General features: G+C 50.0%; 1 protein-coding gene across 5 annotated transcripts in view; it reads left to right on the top strand.

Moving 5' to 3' along the window:
- The window catches only part of LARGE1 (LARGE xylosyl- and glucuronyltransferase 1), a 565,741-nt gene that overhangs the window by 461,320 nt on the left and 85,302 nt on the right, over positions 1–19,119 (top strand). For all 5 annotated transcript variants that reach the window (XM_051846591.2, XM_051846590.2, XM_051846588.2 and 2 more), the window contains 2 exons: positions 15,677–15,789; positions 17,541–17,666. In XM_051846591.2, the coding sequence (XP_051702551.1) occupies positions 15,677–15,789; positions 17,541–17,666 (239 nt within the window). The remainder of the gene's footprint in view (positions 1–15,676; positions 15,790–17,540; positions 17,667–19,119) is intronic.

Raw genomic sequence — 19,119 nt, 5'->3', positions numbered from 1 at the left:
TTTGAGTCCTTTTTACTGGAACCCATGGGACTGCTCCCGAGCACAGGGACCTCAGCAGAGGCAGTGGGCGAAGAGAAACAGCCCCTCTCGCAGCCTGTGTGGCTCTCCTCCCTGAACACATTTTGTGCCCGGCACGGTGCACCAGGCTCAAGAGAAGCAAGTGGAAATCTGGAAAACCTGGCCCTTGGCGTCACACCCAGGCTCAGCGTGGAGTGGCCAGGAAAATATCCTGGGAAAACACTGGTGTGCTTAGTCTTTTTCAGAGTGTACTTGGGATCTTCCTAACGAGTGTTTCACTGATCCCGGCAGGGGCCGGCACTCACCAGATCTGACTCCTGCCTGGCCTCTATGTCTTGAAGCTAGGAATGGTTTTAGTGTTTTCAGCTGCAGAAAAAAAAAATCAGAGGGCCATTATATTCTGTGGCACATAAAAATTATTTGAAATTCAAATTTTGGTATCTGTTAATAAAATCCCCTGGTCTCGCAGCCACACCATCCCTTTTTGCTTTTGTTTATGGTTGCTTTTGGGATACAATGGCACAAGCTGACTCATTGCCAAAGCCAAAAATGCAGAGTCTCTGGCCCTTTTAAAAGAAGTGTGCCCTTTGCATTTGATGGCATAGCAGCAACAACATGGTTTGGGGAGTCCTGCAGCCTGGGTTGAGGATCTGGCCTGGGCCACTTGGTTTTCCTCCAGGTAAATGGGAGAAAGAAGACATTGTTGAAAGGCTGTTATGAGGGTTAAATAGCTGCTGTGAATATAACAGTGATACCCAGTGATCTAGGACCAGTGGGAATGCACAAGGAGTATTGGTTGCTTCCCCCTCCTTTAATCGTATGCAGCATAATATTCTACATAGGCACTGAGAGAAGTGCAGATTGCATGGGGCCTGATCCTACCCCCAGCTGGGGAAACGTGTGCAGAAAATAAAGGGCAGGAGATGGGACCGGTGTATTCGCTGGCACTCCGGCCATCCACAGTCTTTTCACTCTCAACTCTTTATTCCCCAGCACTTAGAGTACTCCCTGGCATATAGTGGGGGTCCAAGAAGTATCACTGAATGAAAGAATGCACTTTCTCATTCAGTCCTCCTAATCATTGGTTGTCACATGCTTAACCTGTGAAATCAGACAATCAGAAGGAAGCCCCAAATTCTGCCTCTCCATGTACTGTCTCATAACCTTAGGCACACCCGTTTGTGTGCCTGCATCCTTACCTAAAAATGCAGGTAATGAGAATGCAAATCTCATAGGGCAGTTGCCAAGACTAAATGAGATTCAAGGTGTGCCAGACACCTGTGCATCCCAAAGGAAGGAAAGGTGTAGGACGTGAGTGAGAGCATGCGCATTCCAGGTTGAACACTGGTGTTTCAAGACAGCTTCGCCTGTCTTGTTGGCATGATTGTAAGCAGGACTTTCTGGCAGGGTCTTGAGATGGAGAGAATAGGAGAAGAATCCCAAGATGCAAATCTGGCACAGTGGCAGGAGTCAAGATTTAGGGAGGAGCTTCATGGGATGGGGCTATAGGGAAGTGGAAAAATGGACTGTTGAAAAACGGGGGCTGGCGCTGTGGCTCACTAGGCTAATCCTCTACCTGCAGCACCAGCACCCGGGGGTTCTAGTCCCGGTCGGGGCGCCAGATTCTGTCCCGGTTGCCCCTCTTCCAGGCCAGCTCTCTGCTGTGGCCCAGGAAGACATTGGAGGATGGCCCAAGTGCTTGGGCCCCTGCACCCGCATGGGAGACCAGGATAAGTACCTGGCTCCTCGCTTTGGATCAGTGCAGTGCACCAGCCGCAGCGCGCCAGCCACAGCGGCTACTGGGGGGGTGAACCAACGGAAAAGGAAGACCTTTCTCTCTGTCTCTCTCTCTCTCACTGTCCACTCTGCCTGTCAAAAGAACTAAAGAAAGAAAAATGGGGAACTCCAGGCAAGCCATGGAAGCTAGAGTGACCAGACACGTCTGGGTGCATGGTCACAAAGGAGGTCTGCAGGTGGACCTGAGATGATTAGGAGCCGCTACCCACCTGCTGTAGGTGTGGAGGCCTGATGAGAGAGCGGAGTCAGACACCTAGAGATGAATCCCTTCCCTGTTTAAACCAAGCACATATTTCCTAAGTCTGGCTTTCATGGTGATTTCTGATTGTGAAGTTCTTTGTACCTATTTCATAGTGATTAGATAACAAGGCCAAAGAAAGATACTCCTGTGTGTGCGGATAATGGCAGTTCATTCCCATTGCAATTATGAATCTTTCTGAAGATACTGTGCTGGACTTTAATGGCCTTTATCATTTAATCTAATGGATTAACATAACCACAGATGAGTAAACAGGGACCATTATCTTCCCAGGGGACCACGGAAGGGATTTGTACATATTAAGGGTCTAGTACTGTATTAACATCACCAACTTTCATTCCCCTGCACCAAGCCCTATGCTAAGGACTTTTCCTGTTTATCTCACTTAATTCCTAGGACATTCTTCGTAAAGAGGATTACATGATGTATTACTTGGCAGCAAAACCAAGATTGGAACGCAGATCTTTCTGTCTTGATAGCCCAGTAGTTCTTGATGGAAGCAATCTGTTGTGATCATCAAGCCCCACCTGTAGGGGAGGAAAGGAAGGAGAAAGGAATGGCAGGTGATTCCCTAAAGCAGGGGGAGGGATTTTTTTTTTTTTTTTTTTTTTTTTTTTTTTTTTGCCAAAGGCCTTTTGGATATTGATAATATCATTCATGGACCAAACAAAATTATAAACTCAAAAATCAGCCTGCTATAGATTTATTGAATTTTCAAGTCCCACCTATGGTGGCCTTGGCAATGCCAGACCAAATGAGTTTTTTTTTTTTTAAAGATTTACCTATTTTACTTGAAAGGCAGAGTTACAGAGAGGCAGAGGCAGAGAGAGACAGAAAGATCTTCCATCCACTGGTTCATTCCCCAAATGGCTGCAACTGCCAGAGATGGGCCTATCTGAAGCTGGGAGTCTGTAGCTCCTTCTGGGTCTCCTATGAGGGTGCAGGGTCCCAAGAATTGGACCATCTTCCACTGCTTTCTCAGGCCAAAGCAGAGAGCTGGGTTAGAAAAGGAGCAGCTGGGACTTGAACCGGCGTCCATGTGGGATGCCAGCACTGCAGGAAGTGGCTTTACCCACTATGCCACAGCACTGACCTGACCAAATGATTTTGTAAGACTGGATATTCCCCACCCCTGCCCTGATGTAATTAACCAGGACTCTGATAATGATAGGGACACACCTCTCTAAAGAGGTGACATTTTAGCCAAGACTTCAAGCGTGGCCTTGAGATATTCCTGTACCTAACCAGGAAACAGGAGCACAGTAGCCCAGACGTGGGCACTGGCATGGCCTGTTCTGGCTCTGACTAGGGGGAGAGTGATTGCGGCTGAAATGGGGAGAGAATCACCGGATTCCTGGGCCATGGAGAATGATAGGAGTTCAGGTTTTGTTCTGTAACATGGTAGTAAAGGAAGCACTGGGCTGAAAATACCAATGCTCTTTTTTTGCAAGATTTATTTATTTTATTTGAAAGAGTTGCAGAGAAGCTGAGGCAGAGAGAGACAGAGGGACATTTGGTTCACTCCCCAAATGGCCACAAAGGCCAGGGATGGACCAAGCCAAAGTCAAGAACCAGGAGCTTCATCCAGGTCTCCCATGTGGGTGCAGGGGCCCTGAGCACTTGGGCCATCTTCTCTGCTTTTCTCAGGCCATTGGCAGGGAGCCGGACATGAACTGGCACTCGTATGGGATGCCAATGTCACAAGTGGCAGTTTTACCCACTATGCCATAATGGCAGCCCCAGTGTCAATGATCTTTTGAACATTAGTAAGAATGAATATTGTCGTTAGTTTCTCTGCATCAATCCTTACTCAGTGGTGGCTTTATGGCACCCCTCGCTCACATATTAAGAAGCTTACTTATTTTTTTAAATTTATTGACAAACAGTAAGTGTATATATTTATGGGGTACAATGTAATATTTTGATACATGCAAACATTTTAATGATCATATTAGGTTAATTAGCATCCATTGCTTTATGTATTCAAGGTTTCTTTGTAGTGAGAACATTCAGAAGTCTTTCTTCTAGCTATTTAGAAAAGTACAGTATGTTATTGTTAACTGTTATTACCCTACTGTGCAATAGAATACCAACAGGATTCTTTTTACAATAAAGAAATACTTTTTAATTCAATAAAAATAAACCTTTCTGAGGTTTGACATATGTATATATTTGAGGAAGTTAACTTCAAAGAAGAATCCAAGAATGGTGTCTTTTGTGAGCACTTAGGCCTGTACTGAGGGAGCATTATAGCCACCTCGGACCACAGCTTCCGTGGTCCAAAGTGACCAAGCCAGTTCTGAGCTGAAGAACAAAAGCTGGGCCGGCGCTGTGGCTCACTTGGTTAATCCTCCGCCTGCGACACCAGCATCCCATATGGGCGCCAGGTTCTAGTCCCGGCTGCTCCTCTTCCAGTCCAGCTCTCTGCTGTGGCCCGGGAGGGCAGTGGAGGATGGCCCAAGTGCTTCGGCCTCTGCACCTGCATGGGAGACCTGGAAGAAGCATCTGGCTCCTGGCTTCGGATGGGTGCAGCGCCGGCCATAGTGGCCATTTGGAGAGTGAACCAACGGCAAAGGAAGACCTTTCTCTCAGTCTCTCTCGCTGTCTATCTGTCTTAAAAAAAAAAAGAAAGAAAGAAAAGAAAAAGAAAAAGAAAAAAAGAACAAAAGCAGGCTGCACAGAGAGAAAGAGGGGAGGAGGGAGGAGGCAGTGGCGGCCCAGCTAGAAGGCTTCCATAATGCAAGCTAGCGGCCTCCCTTTGCTGAGAAAGGGTGGAGGTGTTCTTGCCTGCTAAGAAGTTGGTTGAGTGGCTCAGATGCCAAAAGCAGAGACTCTCCCTGATGTGCAGGAGGGAAAGTTGACTTTAAGTGACCTCGGAAGCCTGCCCTTACGTGACTCTAGCGGCTCCAGCCATCCTGCCCATCAGGCCCCGCCCAGGTGTGCAGTATCAGGTTGCCCTCCCTTCCCTGGTCTTACCTGTGTAGAGCTGGCTTTCCTCCCCCGGGCTTCTTTCTGCTTGTGGCCTGTGTTCTCATCAGCGTCTCCACATGTACTCCGCCAGTCTCCAGAAACTACTGTTTGGCCTCCACTCTCAGTGGCTTGTCCAACCACAGCTCACTATTACATAGTCATGAACACGTCTGCGGACACACACACACCCATCCACACCCTGGGAGGATTTGTGGTGTGGTTGAAAGAGCGTGAGTACAAGGGTGAGAATTTGCCGCTTACTAGCAAGCGTGAGCCTGAGTTTCTTCATGAGTAAAATAGGAATAATTCCATCTACTCTGTAAGTTTGTTATAAGAATCGGAAGTCATGTAAGTAAAGCCTCTTGCCCTGGTAGACAAAAGCTGCTTGATAAATGGTAGGAATCATAGGTGTTATCATTGTCATTTTTAGCCTAGCCTCCCTTGTGCTGTTACACTGGCAAGCGACGCTATCTGGCTCATAAAAACAAACAGCAACAACAAAGCAGTGTTCTCTCCCCTCTGCATGGACGTCTGCCTTTCTCTCCTTGCCATCTTGGCCGCTGTTGCACACCCAGACATGGAAAGGGAATAGTGGCCTCTGATCCACAGATGAAACAGCTCTACCCCTCACCAGATGTTCACAGGAGAAGCCTTTGATTTTTAATTTATTTATTCATGTATGTAGCATAGGTCTCTTCTGCTCCCAGCGCAACAGCTGGGGTAAAGCCCTGCGGGTCCCGCACGTGCCAGCCAGCTCCGTAGAGAGTCCCTGGCACCTGTAAGGCACACGGGGCGCTCCGAGGCAAAGGGCTCACTCCCCACTCCCAGCCCCACCCTCCAACAGGAATGCAAATGTGCAGATCATTCAGCAGCAAATGTCATGCAAAGGCCAGAGTCAAGCTTCTTGGCTCCACCCTCCCCCTGAAGGAAGACAGGGGACCCCTGAGCTGGGGCGTGCGTTTCAAAGCCAAGTCTGCACTGTTCAGATTGGAGGGGTCCCTGTCTGGTGGAACCCTTTGCATTATTTTAACCTTTACCAGTGTTCCCTGAAAAAGTTCCCAGTTTGCATGCATGCACATAATTTGCATTATCGCTAGTGGGAATTCCACAGGCTCTGAGTGATAACCAAGTGTACAGAAATGCACAGCTTTTGTACTGCTACTTATTAAGACGTTGTGTACCACCTCCTATCTTGAAAGCCCTGTGCAATCATTCTTCAAGAAATCTCCCCAGCACCGCAGGTGTGAGGTCAATACATGGAGTTCTGTTTCCCTTGGAAAGCCTGTTGGCTCTGTGACCACCTGGGTGCAAACACCCCCCCTTGGGAAAAACAGGCAGATTGCCTCTGCATCTTTCTTCAAGCCCTCTGATTTTATTTTATTGTTTTAAAAAGATTTGTTTATGTGAAAGTCAGAGTTACACAGAGAGAGGAGAGGCAGAGAGAGAGAGAGAGAGAGAGAGAGAGGTCTTCCATCCGTTGGTTCACTCCCCAGATGGCCACAACAGCCAGAGCTGCACCGATCTGAGGCCAGGAGCCAGGAGCCTCCCCTGGGTCTTCCACATGGGTGTAGGGGCCCAAGGACTTGGGCCATCTTGTACTGCTTTCCCATGTCATAGCAGAGAGCTGGATCAGAAGAGGAGCAGCCCGGACTAGAACCAGCGCCCATATGGGATGCTGGTGCTTCAGGCTAGGGCTTTAACCCACTGCGCCACAGCACCGGCCCCAAGCCCTCTGATTTTATCTCGTGTCCAAAGCAGACTCCTTGGCTGCTTAAGAACATAATGTGTGCACATGGTTTTCCATGTGGTGGATTTTATTTCCTCTGTTACTTTTTTCCTTCTGCGGTTGTATCTCGCAGCCGCCCCTTGCAGTAACCCCACAGGCTGTGACACTGGGAGCTGGCAGTGGTCAGAAGGTAGAGCTGGCCGCGGGCCTGGGAATATTACAAAACATCGCAGATACTGTAAACGGCCAATGTGTCATACACACACACTCACACACACACAAGGGTGTTGAAGATTTTTGGAACTATCCGTGGATCCAGGCTATTAAGAAAATTCCAAGGTTTGGACATTGATTGTCAATATTCTTAAGTTAGCATTTGTAGATACAGCTCCTATGTAAGATACTTATAAAGGTTTTCAGTCCTTGGGATCCTCCTGGTGTGAATGTGGGGTCCTCCCTATGTTAAAAATAATAAACTGAGGTTCAGAACCCAAGTGATTGTTTTCCAGGATCTCATTGGCAGTAGGTGGCAACATCAGGACTCAACCCAGGCTATGCTTTCCAAGCCCACTGCAGGTACTATCTTAATGCAGCTTGCACTTCTAGGGTGGCTACAAAAACACCTCTGTGGGGTGGGTGTTTATCCTCGAAGTTGTAATGCTGCTTAAGACACCCACATCCTATGTAACAGTGCCTGAGCTGTTGGAGCCTTGGTTCTGCTCCCAATTCCAGCTCCCTGTTAATGCACACCCCAGGAGGCAGCAGGTGATGGCTAAGGGACTGGGCTCCTGCCACCTGCATGGTATTTCCAGCTCCCGGCTTTGGCCTGGCCCAGGCCCAGCTGTGGTGGGCATCTGAGGAATGAGCCAGCAGATGGGGAACTCACCGTCTGTCCGTCTGTCTGGCTGGCTCTCTAGCTCTCAAAGAAATGAACACCCGTGTTCCCAGGGTTGCCTTTGCTGCACCGGCTGGGGACGTGCTGGTATTTATTCTATGCATACCTGTGGTTAACTATAGATTTATGAGCAAAGACAGGTATGTTCTCCGACCACTTGATGCAGCCTCCTTTTGATTTTTTTTTTTTTTGAGAAGTCAGTCCTGACCTTTTAAGTTCTGCTTGTTCAGATTTGCTGCCTGCTAGACATTCAGCAGCCATTTCTCTGAAACCACTGCCCAGAACGGAGAAGCTCGCCTGACTTGACCTTCACTCCTCTGTCTTTTACCCCGTGGCCTTCATCAGTCGTTAGGTTTCAGGTTAGACATCATCGATTTCAGGAAGCTTTTCCCTAATGCATTCCCCCCAGAGCACAGTCAATTTCCCTGCTCCTGCACTCCTTCCCCATCTGCCACTTCCCATGGTGCTTTGCAGTTTCTTGATTTCCCATAATCCTTGCCCACTGCGTGTTGCCTCCTCAGAACCAGGAGTCTGCTGCCAGTCTACACTTAGCCCGGTGAATAGAACCGGAGAAGGAGGAGGCCCTCAAAACAGTGTCTCTAAAATGAATTGCAGGTCACTTCTAAATGCAAGAAAGGCTAGGCAGGGCCCCCAGCAGTCTGCTTAGCATGTCAAGAATAGTTAGATGACCATGATGGGGGGCCTGGGAGCCCCCATTCCCATGAGCCCGTGCTGGCCTCTGTTGGCCAAGAACACACCTAACAGTCTCACTTGGCAAGAAGCACAGGCTTTCCAAACACCAAGACACCAAGGGCAGCCGCTGTGTGCTCCCTGCTGGCGTGGGAGGCCGTGGTCTTCATCAGTTCTCCTGTCCTACGATGAAGGGTCTTCTAGACAGGGCAGTAGGAAGCACTGGCCAGCACTGGGACACTGCAACTGCGCCTCACCTCTCAGTGCCCGAGTTCCCGCATCTGCACAAAAGTCCAAGTCCCAGCATGGGCACAAAGGCACCGGATGCCTGACCTGCCTCCCTTCTCACTGTAGCGAGGTTAGAGGCGGCGCAGGAAGCTGTCTGCTCACAGATTTTTGGGTCTGGTTTGAATGCTAAGTCTTGGGCGAATCAAGGAACACGGGGTGGCATATTTACCAACCCTGCTGGGACCCCAGAGAGAACACCGACGTGGAGCAGACGGTAAGGGGCTAAATGGTAAAGGGCCACTGTGCCAGTTTTGCTGGAAAAGATGTTCTGATGAAAAGGAGGGAAGACTCATACAAGCCTGCCGATGACCAAAGCGCCGTGGTGTGTTGTTCAGAGCACGTGGAGGTCCTGGGGCCTTTGTTCTTACAGCGTGACATGATAAAGCAGCACTCTCGCCTGGCCTTTCTGAAAGAGGTCCACCATGGCCACTCCCGTGCTCGGAGTCCTTCCCTTGAGCTTCCCAAGCACTGTGTGTGTGGATGACAAGTGCCCCAACAGCACCCCCTCAGCCCTGGGACACGTGCATGGGGCTTTGGACACCTGGAGCCCTTGAATTGGCCGTTGTGCCCACAAGCAGGTCAATTCTTTCCAGCCCAGTAGTGTCGCTCCCCCACTCGCGGAGGAGCGGCACCGGACCCTGCGCTGTTCTCTTTCCCCGGGCCCTTCCCAGGTTTGCTGCCGCTCCCCCCACCTCTGCGGAGGAGCGGCACCGGCAAGCTCTCCGACCGACTCTCTCAGGGGGGCGCGGCCACACATGTTGTCTCTCTCCCCCTTTTAAGGGGTTGGGCCAGGAATCAGCTAATTGACGAGGCAGCTGTGTGAGATTTGTTTACTCTCTCAGCACCATATGATGGGAGATCAGATGCATAGAGTTAGTCTTAATAGTCTCAGTGGTCTAGTCTAGTCTCGGCAGTCTCAATACTTACTTCGCCATGTTGCGGGAGACAGGCCCTGCTCCCCACACAGTAGGTTATCAGAATATCATTTTTGGCCAGCGCTGCGGCTCAATAGACTAATCCTCCACCTAGCAGCGCCGGCACACCGGGTTCTAGTCCCGGTCGGGGCGCCGGATTCTGTCCCGGTTGCCCCTCTTCCAGGCCAGCTCTCTGCTGTGGCCAGGGAGTGCAGTGGAGGATGGCCCAAGTCCTTGGGCCCTGCACCCCATGGGAGACCAGGATAAGTACCTGGCTCCTGCCATCGGATCAGCGCGGTGCGCCGGCCACAGCACACTGGCCGCGGGGGCCATTGGAGGGTGAACCAACGGCAAAGGAAGACCTTTCTCTCTGTCTCTTTCTCTCACTGTCCACTCTGCCTGTCAAAAAAAAAAAAAAAAGAATATCGTTTTCTGGGGCAGGCATTTCAGTGCAGTGGACCAAGCCTCTGCTTGAGACACCCACATTGGAGTGCCTGGTTTGAGCCCCAGCTACTCTGCTTGTGAGTCAGCTTCCTGCTAACGCATCCAGGAGACAGGTACAGGGTCTCCTGCCACCCAAATGGGAGATCCACAAGGAGTTCCCGGCTCCTGGTTTCAGCCTGGCCAACCCCTGGGCAGTTGTTTTGGGCATCTGGGGAGTGAACCAACAGGTAGAAGATGTCTGTCTCTCCCTCTCTGTTTGTCATTCTGCCTTTCAAATAAAAAAATCTTTTTTAAAAAAGGGGAATATCATTTTCTGTGTGGGAGATGTCATGAACATGGTTGGAAAACCTCTGCTTTGCAGAGACTCCAGCCCCTGCACACCCAGTCTCTGCCCAGCTGCTCAAGTCCATGTCCTGCCATTTGCCTGAAGCAAGCAAAGTGGGCCGTCTCACCAGCACACTCTCTGGTCTTGCATAGCCCAGGTTTGCTACCCTGTCTCCCCACTCTGTGTCTTGGTCCTTATGGCTACCTGAGATGCCCCCCTCCCCCTGTCTGCCTGGCAGAGGCACGGGGTAAGGGGCTGATTGGCAAAGTACCATGAAGCCAGCTTGGGTGGACGAGGTGGTCCTAGCCCAGGCTAACACAGGCTTCCCTCCTCTGAATCTTATTAAGCAGTGCACATTCTCAGTGTGTGCAGTCATCATGTTGGATCATAGTGGCAAACATGTCTTTTTTTATAATTTTTATTTGTATTAAGGGGACACAAGTCATGCATTTCTATATACAGTTTTAAGAGGTAATGATACTTCCCACCCTCCTGTCCCTCCCTCCTTCACTCCCACCCTCCTTCCTCCTTCCTTATTTTTCTTTTTTTACTTTCAATTTACCTTAGAATCACAAGCTTAGCCCTCCACTAAGTGAAGAACTCAGCAACTGGTAAGTAGAAAAACCTCAAGAGTATAGTCCAGGGCTATAAACAATAATCAAATCTCAAAATGTCAGTTCACTCATAAATATTACATTTCTTTTTGTAAACCTGTCTCTCTTACAGGCAGAGTTAGACAGTGAGAGAGACAGAGAGAAAGGTCTTCCTTACGTTGGTTCACCCCCTAAATGGCTGGTGTACTGCGCTGATCCGAAGCCAGGAGCCAGGTGCTTCTCCTGGTCTCCCATGTGGGTGCAGGGCCCAAGCACCTGGGCCATCCTCCACTGCTTTCCCCGGGCCACAGCAGAGAGCTGGACTGGAAGAGGAGCAACTGGGAGAGAATTCGGCGCCCCAACCGGGACTAGAACCTGGGGTGCTGGCGCCGCAGGTAGAGGATTAGCCTAGTGAGCCGCGGTGCCGACCATAAACCTGTCTTATAGATGTGCTTGTTTTCTGTGTTTCCATAATAGGGTCTGACAAAGCTGGAATGTTCTACCCTGGTAGATATATGCTGTGTTAGTACTTTGAGCAAATTCCACTCATTGGGGAATACAAAAAAAGAAAAACAGGTCTATTTCTGTTCATTCACACATAGTAGGTGCTCAATAAGTAGCTATTGAACTAATGAGTAAAATAAATGATGCAGAAGCTCTTTTAAATGTAGGATCCATAAAACTCAGTAATGGCATTGATGTGACATGGATGATGGAGCAGCTGAAGGTGTTCAAGCCATACCACCCACACAGCAGTCCCTGGATAACTTGGGAGGCAAGACCTTCTCAACTGTCAACTCCTGTGTCCATAGGGGTGTCAGTCTGGGTGAGGGTGTGTGTTGCAGCATGTCTTATAACAGCAAAAACATCATCAACAGCAAAAAAGTCCTTTGGTGGGGGCAATGCATAAATAAATGGTGGTATATCTATAAAGTGAAAGAAATTATTATAATGAATAAATTAGATGTTTAACTACTAATATGGATTTATTTATTTATTTTTTGGAAGTCAGAGTTCCAGAGATAGAGGGACAGACAGACAGAGAGACTTCCATCTACTCCCCAAATGGCTACATTAGCCAGGGCTAGACCAGGCTGAAGCTAGGCGCCAGGAGCTTCATCCAGGTCTCCCACATGGGTAGCAAGGGCCCAAGAATTTGGGCCCATCTTCCATTGCTTTTCCCAGGCCATTAGCAAGGAACTGGAGCAGCTTGGAAGCATAGCAGCTGGGAAACACACCAGTGCCCACCTGAGATTCAGGTATTGCTGACTGAAGCTTTACCTGCTACGCTGGAATGCTGGCCCTAAATATGGTTAGATCTTGAAAATATAACAGTAGATTTAAAGGCAAGTTACAGTAGGAACCATGACAAGTGAACCACTAAATACACTACATATACTGTTTTTTATCATATAGACAGAGAATAAAAATGTAAAAACATACACAGGAATGAAACACAACCACCATGCTTCCTGGTTGCCTCTGAGGAAGAGGATGTAGGAGATGATGGAACTCCCAAGAGATGTCTCTCTTTTTTGTAAACAGCCGTTGTGGTGAGAGAGAAGTATATATTATTTCTAAGTGGTGGATATTTGCTTTTGTATGTTTCTGGTGGTTGGGAATAGTTCCTAATTAAAATCCCACAAAAGAACAGGCCAGATGCCTGGAGAATGGTCTTGCACTTCTGCATGTCATCCTCTGGGCCGGATATTCCCACCATTCCAAGCGGCCTGGCGGGCAGTGCTGATCGCACCTGCTGCTGAGGACCCAATGAGCCTTCACCCCGTTGAAAACCTTCGATTCTCAGCTCAGTCTGCAGAGACCAATAGAAATGCCATGTCCACCTCCAGGGCCTTCAAAATACTTGTTCATGGCTTTCAAATTTTTTTTTCAAGATTTTATTTATTTATTTGAAAGTCAGAGAGAAGGAACGGCAGAGAGAGAGGTCTTCTATTCACTGGTTCACTACCCAGTTGGCTGCAACTGCCAGAGCTGAGCCCATCTGAAGCCAGGAGCCAGGAGCTTCTTCTGGGTCTCCCACACGGGTGCATGAGCCATCCTCTACTGCTTTCCCAGGCCATAGCAGAGAGCTGGATCGGAAGTGGCACAACTGGGACTCGAACCTGCACCCTTATGGGATTCCGGCACTGCAGGTGGCGACTTTACCCTCTACGCCACAGCGCTGGCCCCTCATCATTGTTCATAGCCTCCAGCCACCCCCTTCTCTTTTACATATTGGACATCTGACCAGCTTCACTGGAACGCCTTTTTGCAGTCAGATGTAATGACTGGTTTTTCACACATTTGATGACAGTCTCTTTTTTTGAATCAGTCACTAGTGACGCACCTGGCTGTGTTCTCTTCATTTTTAAATTCACAAACATCCCTTCCTTTTCTCATCAAAAGACGCAATGACGTAATATTTTGTGGTGAATTTGGTGCTGGCGTGAGCTTGTGCTGGCTCTGCGGTGCCCAGCTTGGTGTTCAGTAGCGTCACACTGCTGCCTTCCAGGTAGCCGTGATGGGAGTACTTACACCACAGAAATTGGCAAGTGCTAGAAACCGGGTTTTCTTTCTCTCCAGCAAGAGCTGAAAGCTCAGTGTCACAGCCTGCCACGAGGTGGCACAGCGGCCCTCTAAAGTATGCAGGGCAAACCTCACAGGACCCATTTGATGCATGTAAAAAGTGCGAGGTGGGGGAAAAAAGGGAACTCTTGTCAGAAGTCCACAGGCTCTAAAGGGGGCGCTGCTGAGGCTCTGGTCTTGGTGCTGGGGTGGAGGCCAGCGTGTCGGAGTCTGAATCTGGGACAGGTACCTTTGACCGTGTAGTAGACAAGTATCTGACTCGGCCCCGTAGCTTCCCCACCTATAAAATAAGCATGGGAAAATCTCTGTTGTAGAGATCTTGGGCAGCATGATGGGGAAACACACCTGCAGAAAAATGGTATCTGTGGGCAAATGCAACAAAGCACAGAGATTCCGCAGGAGGTGAACTGGCCCCTGTGACTTCCAAGTTCAGATTGCTCTGTCTCCTCCTGTTCTTCCCATTGCATCTGTTTCATTTCCTTTCATCCCGACCCACTATCGACTAGATGGAGAACACACTTTTTTGCCAAGTATGTGCCACTCGATTGTGTGACTTGAGGGACTCCATTTCTTTCCAACAATCTGAGAAACGTTGTACAATGCATCGACTAAGATCGTTCTTCACTGCCTGGAGTTTCTTCACTGATCGTTCTGCTGAGCTCAGCGTCCTGGGCAGGATTGATTGGAGGCCCCTGGCTGTTACAGTCCCATCCACCACATGACTGCAGTGGCCTGCAGGGAACTTCCCTGGCTCACCGTGTGCTGGGCCGTGGGCTTTCCCGGCATGCTCGGACTGCCGTAGTGGCAGACAGCTGACCTCTGCCGTTCAGGCAGGCTGAATATGAGAGTACTTTGAAATGTTCATGGGGAAAAAATGAAATTAGAAGATAAGCTTAGTTGGGTGCACAAGCATTTTGAGGCCCATGCATAGTTTCTGTGAAACATGCATGTTTTCCTTGAAAGTTTTGAAGACCCCCACGTGCATAGATTTCAAAAATCTTTGCACTTAAATCAACCTTTTTTTGAAAGGCAAAGAAATAAAGAAAAAGACAGGAGATCTCCCATGTACTGGCTCACTCCCCAAGTGCACACAACCGACACGGCCAGGTCAGGCTGAAGCTGGAAGCCGGGAACCCCGTCTAGGTCTCCTGTGTCAGGGCAGGGACTCAACCACGTGTGCTGTCACCTGCTGCCTCCCAAGGTGTACACTAACCGGAAGCTGAAATCAGAGTAGAGCCACGACTCGAACGTGGCCATCCCAGCTAGCGTCTTGACCACTGCCCAGATACCCACCACTAAACTTACCCTGTAATTTCATTTTTCCACATTTTGAAATACTCTTACACTTTTCTCTTTAGATGTTAATAATCTTTTTTTTTTTTTTGCCTGAGCAATACATTTAGTTGTTTTGACATTTTGAAAAATACAGGAGGTTATGCAATGGAAATTTCACTCCAGATGCCATCCCTCATTCACCCAGGTCTCTCTCTGGGGCAAAACACAGGTGAGAAACCACTGCTCTTAGACAGCACACTGTGTGTCCAAGCAGAGCTAGAATCTTTTATTAATATTATTGTAAAATATATATATATATTTATATGTGACACAAATCTACCACTTTAAACATGACTTCGTGCAGCCATCACCACCACCCAGACTGTGCCAGGCTCTTGTGCCCGTGCCACATGAGCCATGCTACAGCCTCAGAGACCTCTGTTTCTGTATAGGCCCATTAACTCATATGTCCCATGCCAGGCCCATTAAATCATTTGGTCTTGCCCTGCCATGGTAACCACAGGTAAGACTCAAAATTCAATCAATCAATAGCAGGCTAACTTTTAAGTTGATGATTTTGTATGGCCCATGAATGATTTATAAATACCCAAATGGCCCTTGGCAGAGAAAACGATTCCCCACCCCTGGTCTACAGCATGGTGCTGAGTAGCTGGCAGAGCCTGGAGTTGAACCCAGGTCTCCATGGCCTTCACACGGATCCCACGGGTGAGGGCTGGCTGAGAGATCTTCCAAGGAGGACCCAGCAGCAGCGCGGTGCTTGGGTCTCCTCTCTGGGCCAGGCATGGTCCCTAAGAGTCCGTGACTGCCGGGAGCCTGCGCCTGGCTCCCTTGTCTCACTGTGGTTCTCCGCTCCTCTGTGCTGTGCTCTGGTCCAGGCGTGATCCTGCTGCTTCTGGATAAGCTGCGGAAGATGAAGTGGGAGCAGATGTGGAGGCTGACGGCAGAGAGGGAGCTTATGGGCATGCTCTCGACGTCCTTGGCTGACCAGGTGAGTGGCCAGGGCGGAAGGAACTGCCAGCTGTTCCTGAGTGCCCTGGTTCTGCCAATCGGGGAGGTGGGCTACCCACGGGGTGACTGTGTGCATAGGTAGAACTGCCTTACACTTGCCTGTCCAGGAAAACAGCTCGACTCATCAGTGCCTGCATTTGTTCATTAGTAGGCTTTCACAGGAGCACCATGTGTAGTGGGAAAACAGGGAGACAGAGATAAATAGAAGACACAGCACTTGGCCTCAGAGAGCCTGGAGTTTATTGAAGCAGGCTCATAAATAGATGGCAGCAGATACATTCAGTAAGAGGAAGCTCCCGTCCTCACGGGCCTTGGGGAACGCACTGTGCCTGCTGCCTGAGATCCCAGCCACCCAGTATTTTCCAGACAGCATAGCTCTGGGAAGCAGAGCCTTTTAAAGGAAAGCCTTTCGCCTGGGTCCCCTCCTGTGACGCTGCATTCGGGGGAAACACACTTAATGGGAAAGACCAGCCATGTGGCTCCAAGAATCCCCTTTGCATCCAGGCAATGTGGGAAAATCATAGCACTCCACCAAGCTCTTAGCCAATGCTCAGTGTATAAAATACATACTTACATATATAGATTCTGATGCTAACTGGGGCATGCAGGGAGCTCACCTCTTGAGATGCTGATCTTGCTGCAGTGTTGGTGGACGGCTTGCCACGGGATGACAACTCCTCTGAGCCCCTTCGTTTTGCCCTTTCGCCTTCATTCAGACAGGGAGCTCACTCCCCAGCTCTCGGTTCGCTGTTCGATTGCCACATCTGTCAACTCCCTGCGAAGTTCTGCAACACAGAGGAAGCCCGGAACTCAGTTAGGGTGACTTGACTGTTTCTTATGCATTATTATTCGGTAGTTCCCAGGCAGCCAGAACCTGATTTCCTTTGCAAACATGACACAGAGCGTAATGAATGCCTTTTTGAAAAAATAATAACACTCAGGGAGCTGAGGGGAAAATTGGCTGCCGCGCTCATATTTTAAGTCGAATCCCACTGGCTGGAGCGCGTCCCCCATAGCTGGCAATTGTGTGTCCGTGTCCAGTGAGGGTCGTTTATTCAGCCGTCTCCTGTGCAAAGGCTCATAATTCACCTGCCGGCACCTGCTGTCAGCAGCCAGGTAATAAGCATGGCCCCGTGCAAGGGCTTGGGGAGGAGCCCGAAGGAAGGGAAACTTCCCCAGACAGTCAGGGCTGGGTTTCGAGGGGGAAGAGGCATACCCTGGGCTCTGTGACCTGCTGCAGTCCCAGGGCATCCATCACTGAATCCACCGTCAGCCCCGGGAGGAGCTGCCGGCAGGGAGGAGCTGTCATTTGTCTCAGCCCCCTGGATGAGCAGAAGCACCTGTCATCACATGCTTTCCTCTCCAGGAGGCTCAGGATGGATAGCCCAGGGCTCTGCACGAGGTGGGATGAGGAGAGGCAAAGAAACCTCATCAGTTATGTGCTGGCTAGGGTGGGAAAGGCGCCCCCTGGCTGCCCCACGGGAGCTCGCTGGAAGGTGCAATGTGAGACCAGCAGAGCCTGCAAGCTCACAGCAGCCTGGGGCACCTCCTGCCTCGGTGCCATCAGTATCGCTTGGTTCCTGGAGACGACAGGCAAGAGGAAGGTCCCGTCGCACGAGCCAGGCTGTGTTCAGAGCAGGCGGCTCCTGCAGAACCCTGCCCCAGGAGCTGCGATGCCTCGAGAGAGCCCCCCTCGCTGTCCTGACCATGTCCTTGGCTTTCATTTCCCAGGACATCTTCAACGCTGTCATCAAACAAAACCCCTTCCTCGTGTATCAGCTCCCCTGCTTCTGGAACGTGCAGCTGTCGGACCACACCCGCTCGGAGCAGTGCTACAGAGACGTGTCCGATCTGAAGGTAGGGCGGGGGCAGGCAGTGCTGGGAGCCAAGGGGAGGCCCCTGGAGGGTGGCAGAGGGAAGCTCGGTTGGGAGGACCTTCCCAGGGCACGGGCGAGCTTGTGTGCAGTGTGCTGAGAGAGATAAGGGCGCACACAAGCAGAAACAATACCCTTTTTGTTGTTGCTGGCTGTTTTTCCTGTGCTTGTTTGAGCTTTCTGGAAAGCAGAGAGCCTCCTGGCATCAGAGCTAACCTAGGCGGCTTTTCTTCTCATCTGCTGTCAGCTCTTCAGGTTCAGCTCCGAAATCCATTCGCTTAATCCAGACACAGTGGTAGCACCAGGCTGTAGCAAGGTGAAGATGGGGTAACGGTTAGCGACTGCTGGAGATAATGTGTAACAAACTGTCCTCCCGAAGGCTTCACCAGGGACTGTCAGTGCAGTCCCCAAGTCTGCAGGCTGGCTGGCTGGCTGGCTGGCTGGCTCTCTGGATTCCACTGACTTGTGATCGGCCTCACACCGAATGGCTGGTGGCTGGGGCAGCTGAGCTGTCCTTCGGTGTTGCCACTGAACCGTTTGCAGGCCAGAGTGGTGCGTCCCCATTGCAAGGGCTGTGTGGAAGAGGAAGCTGGAGTGTATAAAAAGAAACCTCGACTCATGGCTGCTGCTATCCCATTGGCCAGAATAACATGTGGCTGAGCCCAGAGAGCATGAGTGTGTCCAAGGGGAGGAATGAAGAACTGACCCTGGCTGTTAAGAGAGCAAGGGTTGGAGCACAGGTCTGCCTGCCGCCCACTGCGTTTGCCTCTGGCTGTTACCAGGCCAGGAGTAGATGCACGTTTATTCCATTGGAAAGTTCTAGCAAGTGGCCGTGTGTGACACTGCAATAACAATAACTACAACTTTTAAAAAGGAAAAAGAACTGCGTATCTTTCTTTCTTGATGAGTTAGTCTCTTCTAGTGGGCTCCTCTGACCCATGTTCATGTAACCTGCTCTGCTCTATTTGCAGTCATAGTGCCCACTGAATCTGGTATTTTGCCTTCCTTTTTTTATTTTACTCATTTATTTGAAAGTTAGAGTTACACAGAAAGAGAAGGAGAGGCAGAGAGAGAGAGATCTTCCATCCACTGGTTCACTCCCCAGTTGGCAGCAATGGCCAGTACTACGCCAATCCAAATCCAGGAGCTTCTTCTGGGTCTCCCACGCGGGTGCAGGGGCCCATGGACTTGGGTCATCTTCCACTGCTTTCCCAGGCCATAGCAGAGAGCTGAATCGGAAGTGGAGCAGCCGGGACTCAAACCAGCGCCCATATGGGATGCCGGCACTGCAGGTGGTGGTTTAACCCGCTACGCCACAGCGCCTGCCCCTCCATTTGTTTTACAGCATGAGCATTTTCTGGGTCAGCCACATGGTGGTAAGAAGCATCTTACCCCAATTACATCAGAATCCATTACTTAGCCAGCCTAATGTTGGC

Source organism: Oryctolagus cuniculus, chromosome 11, assembly GCF_964237555.1.
Source record: "Oryctolagus cuniculus chromosome 11, mOryCun1.1, whole genome shotgun sequence".
Lineage (NCBI taxonomy): Eukaryota > Metazoa > Chordata > Mammalia > Lagomorpha > Leporidae > Oryctolagus > Oryctolagus cuniculus.
Note: the sequence above shows the minus strand (reverse complement) of the source record. Positions and strands in the feature narration are given on the sequence as shown.